Source organism: Bos mutus, chromosome 16, assembly GCF_027580195.1.
Source record: "Bos mutus isolate GX-2022 chromosome 16, NWIPB_WYAK_1.1, whole genome shotgun sequence".
Classification (NCBI taxonomy): domain Eukaryota; kingdom Metazoa; phylum Chordata; class Mammalia; order Artiodactyla; family Bovidae; genus Bos; species Bos mutus.
This window is the reverse complement of record NC_091632.1, coordinates 51,198,937-51,204,342: the sequence shown is the minus strand read 5'-3', so window position 1 is coordinate 51,204,342 and position 5,406 is coordinate 51,198,937. Positions and strand designations below refer to the sequence as shown.

Sequence of the window (5,406 nt, the reverse complement as noted above, 5' to 3'; positions counted from 1 at the left end):
GTCCCATCACTTCATGACAAATAGAAGGGGAAACAATGGAAACAATGAGAGACTTTATTTTGGGGGGCTCCAAAATCACTGTAGATGGTGACTGCAACCATGAAATTAAAAGACACTTGCTCCTTGGAAGAAAAGCTATGACAAGCCTAGACAGCATATTAAAAAGCAGAGACATTACTTTGCCAACAAAAGTCTGTCTACTCAAAGCTATGGTTTTTCCAGTAGTTATGTATGGATGTGAGAGTTGGACTATAAAGAAAGCTGACCACCAAAGAACTGATGCTTTTCAACTGTGATGTTGAAGACTCTTGAGAGTCTCTTGGACTGCAAGGAGATCAAACCAGTCCATCCTAAAGGAAATCAGTCCTGAATATTCACTGGAAGGACTGATGCTGAAGCTGAAACTCCAATACTTTGGCCACCTGATGTGAAGAACTGACTCATTGGAAAAAACCCTCATGATGGGAAAAATTGAAGGCAGGAGGGGAAGGGGACAACAGAGGATGAGATGACTGGATGGCATCACCAACTTGATAGACATGAGTTTGAAAAAACTCCAGGAGTTGGTGACGGACTGGGAAGCCTGGCGTGCTGCAGTCCATGGGGTTGCAAAGAGTCAGACACAACTGAGTGACTGAACTGAGCTTGCTTTTTCAAGCCAGGGTCTAATCAAAATGATTGCTGCCCTCCAGCCAAAGACTGGGAATCTATGTGAACAAATTTGGATTGATCAGTTCTCTGCAAGGAGGGAAAGATGCCACAGGGAAGGAATGAAGGTGGCATCTCGATGAAGTGTGGATTCTTGGGATTTTGCCTGGACTTGTCAAAAGCAAGGACAATTCTACGATTATCTTGATTTTTTACGTGAAAGCAAAAGAAACAGCAGGAAAGGGGAATGTTTGGCCATTTTTGTGGTTTGGAAATGTTCTTGTTTTTGTCTCTTAGACAGCACTACAGACTAGACCTGTTCTTGTCTTGCTCCATCATAGTCACAGAGTGAGGGGATTCTTTTGCTTGCTCCATCATAGTCACAGAGTGAGGGGATTCTTTTGTTCTGTAAAGTTATTTATGTTATCTAGGAGAACTCCAGCTGTTAAAGTCAGGCCAGCTCAGTGACAGCAGTCAGGGGCTCCTTTTTTCATCTCAGGGTTCTCACTATATTCAGTTATGTCTCATTTATTTCTTTTAATACACACCTCCTACTTAAAAAAAAATGTCTACTTCTTAAAACCTAGGCCACATGGAGCCACATTTCTAGACTAATCTGATTATTTCTTCAAGATGGCATTTAACTTGTTCCAGTAAATAGGTCTGAAGGCTGGAAAGTGAAAGTGAAAGAGTTAGTCGCTCAGTCACGAATGACTCTTTGCAACCCCATGTCCAGGATACTGGAGTGAGTAGTCATTTCCTTCTCCAGGGGATCTTCCTGACCCAGGGACCAAACCCAGGTCTCCTGCATTGCAGGTGGACTCTTTACCATCTGAGCCACCAGGGAAGCTTAATCTCCTAGGAGTTTTCTATTACTTTTGCATGCTAAGTTGCTTCAATCCTGTCCAACTCTGTGTGACCCTATGGACAGAAGCCCAGCAGGCTCCTCTGTCTATGAGATTTCCTAGGCAAGAACACCAGAGTGGGTTGCCATGCCATCCTCCAGGGGGTCTTCCCAACCCAAGGATCGAACCTGTGCATCTTACATCTACCTGCATCGGCAGGCAGTTTCTTTACTACTGGCACCACCTGGGAAGCCCCCTAATTACATCTGTGTGTGTATTAGTCACTCAGTTGTGTCTGACTCTTTGCGAGTCCATGAACTATAGCCTGCCAGGCTCCTCTGTACATGGAGTTCTCTAGGCAAGAGTACTGGCGTGGGTTGCCAAGCCCTTCTCCAGGGGATCTTCCTGACCCAGGGATAAACCTGGGTCTCCCGCACTGCAGGCAGATTCTTTACCATTTGAGCTACCCAGGAAGCCTTGAGTCCATGACAAACTAGTCAACTCCCTGTTATTATTTTCCACAGTGATTTCTACTGACAGATGTTTAATATATATGAGGGTCTTTCTAGGCATCATCTGGACCACTAAGCTAAAGTAGTTATCAGGGATTTCCTGGTGGCTCAGTGGTAAAGAATGTGCCTGCCGGTGCAGGGGATGCGGGTTCCGTCCTTGATCCTGATTTCACATGCCGAAGAACAACTAAGCCTGTGTGCACCACAGCTACTAAGGCCCACGCATCCAGGGGAAGCTACCACAATGAGAAGCCCGCACACTGCAACTAGAGTGTAGCCCTTGCTCACTGCAATTAGAGAAAGCCCGGGCACAGCAACAAAGACCCAGCACACCAAAAATAAATTTCAGAAAACATACAGGGAAGAGCATGGGCCAAAGGCAGAAGGAGAGTGGAGTTAGCATATTTGGGAACAGAAAGGAGCTGGGAGAAATATGAGGTGAGCCTAGAGAGGTAGGAAGGACAGATTACCCAGGCTAAAAGTCACGGTAAGAATTTGGGACTTTCTTCTGAGAGCAATGGAGAATCGAGTAAATGACATGACACAATGGGCTTTTTTGAAATTTCTGTGTTTTGTTAAAAAAAAAAAAAACTTGGCATCAATGAATGCATATTGCAGCTGCATGCAGGCTCTTAGTTCCCTAACCTGGGATTGAACCTCTGCCCATACAGGGGAAACACAGAGTTCTCACCACTGGATCACCAGGACAGTCCTACAATTTGCAGAATACTCTGACTTTTACAATCTTCAGTTCTCTGTGAGGGTTCGCTGTGACCCTTACCTGAGCATTGGCCAGTAGAAATGCTACCAGTCTTCTCTGGTCTCCATAGCCCCTCACCTAAGGTTTGTGTCAAAGACACACTTCTCACTTTAAATCACAGAAGAAAGTGTAGAAGTTTATTTAAAGCTTTTCTGGGATGAAGAGGGTTTACTGTATCACAGCAGAAATGTGATTATCTTTTAATATTCACCTCCTGACTTCAAAGTTCTATGGACAATGGCCCAAGTACTTTCCTCATAAAAAATTAAAGACCTCTCTTTTGAAGAAGGAAATGGCAACTCACTCCAGTATTCTTGCCTGGAAAATTCCATGGACAGAGGAACCTGGCGGGCTACAGTCCATGGGGTTGCAAAGAGTCGGCCACGATTGAGCACGTCCCCACCTCTCTCCTTAATACCCCATCCTCTCATCACCCCACCACCACCCATTTCAGTTTTTTCTGCAATCTTTATTCCATTTTAATGGAGAAATAGTCTTGTCATCTTGTGACTTAATCTTTGTCCTTTTGAATGTTTAGGAAAAATGGGAGAGAGGACAAACGTGCTGGGAAAGACAGCAATAACTTTGGGGTTGCTCGGGACAATAATTTTAAATTAGTGCCTGTGTGGCTATTCATTTTTAAAGTAAACATATAAGACTTCCCTGGTGGTGCAGGGGATAGGAATCTGCCTGCCAATGCAGTGGACATGGGTTCGATCCATAGTCCAAGAGGATCCCACATGCCAAGGAGCAACTAAATCCCGTGGGCCACAGCTACCGAGCCTGTGCTCCAGGGCCCATGAGGCACAACTACCGAGCCTGAGAGCCACAGCTGATGAAGCCCACACACCTAGAACCTGTGCTCCACAACAGGGGAAGGAAGCCACCACAATCAGAAACCCGAGCACCGCAAGGAAGACCTGCTCCCTGCAACTAGAGAAAGCCCACGCGCAGCAACAAAGACCCAGCACAGCCAAAAACATATAAACACACATGCTTCAGTTTTAAATTTTATCTGATAACACTTTCACAAATAAAATATATTAATTCAAAACATAATCTCCCCCTTGTAGAATAAATTATTTTCGACCATACCTTAAGGAGACCCAAGTGAGACTACACTTAAAATTGATAAGCATGAGCTTGAGCGCCTTCGTCCAGTCCTCCTCCGTGTTCAAGTGGGTTCTGATGGAATAGAATCCACTGCTGCTTCCAGGGTCTTCCATCAGGCCTTTCTTCACATGAATCTTGTAGGGCAAACAGAGACCCGACTCACCGCTCTCAGCTGCTTCCTTGAACTGCTGCATGCAGTCCAGGAAAGCCATCATAGCCTGATCAAATTTGTTATGTAAGAAAACATTCTGCTTCCCACTAGAGAACAATGGCAACTCGGCACAATCATCTATTAAAGACCTCAGGTAGGAATGGTTTCCGCAGGGGATGAGATGGTACCTCTGAAACTCCAGTCCAATTGTATTGGCCAGGGCGAGGAGCAGCAAGGCTGTCTGTCCCCAGGCTGCACTGATCTCATTCCAGCACACAGGGACAGTGGGGAGGCGGCCCAATCTGAAGTTATTGATGACGGGTAAGGGGCCGTCTTGCCAGATCTCGAAGGTGGCATTAAAGACGTCGGTTTTCTCCAACTGGTTGCACTGGAGCTGGGCGTACTGCAGTCGCATCTCCACACTGCTCAGCTCCTCATTTAGTTCTAATTGTTGCCATTTCAGTTGACTGTAGTCCTCCCAGTACTGCTTTTCCTGCTGCTCCAGCATCTTCGTCTCTGCCTGGGCTGCCTCAAGATCGGCTGCTACCCTTTCTTGGTTCTTTTCCACTTCTGCCACTTCCTGGAGTAGCCTCGCTTCCTCCAACTCCAGGCCCTTCAGCTTCTCCTGCAGCATCTCCCTGTCGTCCCCACTGACCCACTTCCTGGTCTCCAAACAGCGTTTGTAGTTCTGAATGTCAGATTCCGTGATGGCGAGTTCAACGTCCAGTACCTCTAAAAGATAGTCAGTACAGTCCACACATAGCGGGTGGTCCACCTCTGTTTCACCAGAGAGGATGTCAGAACTGTCCCTAATAGTCTTCTGGATGCTGTTGAGACTCCTCCAGGGCTCCAACCTCCCAAGCAGGGTGAAGCTGGAATAGTCCCAGGACATCCCACCACTGGGGGGGTGAGGAGTCCTGCAAAAGGCACCATCCTGTAGATTTTCAAAGTTTGCCTCCTCCTTGGAGGGAGGGCCTCCCTCCGGTGTTTCTCTTGTCTCTCCCTGAGCTGAGATGAGCATCGAAGCTCCAGGTTCCTGGGAGGGCTCCACAGAGTGATTCAGCTTCAGGGCCTGGCTGCAGCGCTGGCAAAGAAAGCAGAAGTGGGACATGGTGGAGGCCTTGACTCTCAACTTGACACTGCTTCCTCTGGGTCACCAGTTAGTTAACCATTTATACCTTTTAGAACTGCTTCTAAAATGCATATCTCATCTTGTTACTCTCCTTAAGACCTTACAATGGTACCCTCCTTAAATACTTATAGACCTCCCTTACCTCCTTATAGGCTTTCTTTCTAAAAAGAAAAGCCAATCATCTTACTCCACCCTTAGAAATAATAATCTTTCTAAAACTAAAATCTGGTCATGGGCACATCCCT

The 5,406-nt window shown here is 46.3% G+C and overlaps 1 protein-coding gene across 1 annotated transcript; it reads right to left on the bottom strand.

The window, feature by feature from the left end:
* Window positions 1-3,844: 3,844 nt before the first annotated feature.
* On the bottom strand, window positions 3,845-5,140 carry BECN2 (beclin 2). Its single transcript, XM_005897211.2, has one exon. It carries the CDS (start codon window positions 5,138-5,140, stop codon window positions 3,845-3,847), a length of 1,296 nt encoding a protein of 431 aa, XP_005897273.1.
* Between the last annotated feature and the right edge of the window lie 266 nt (window positions 5,141-5,406).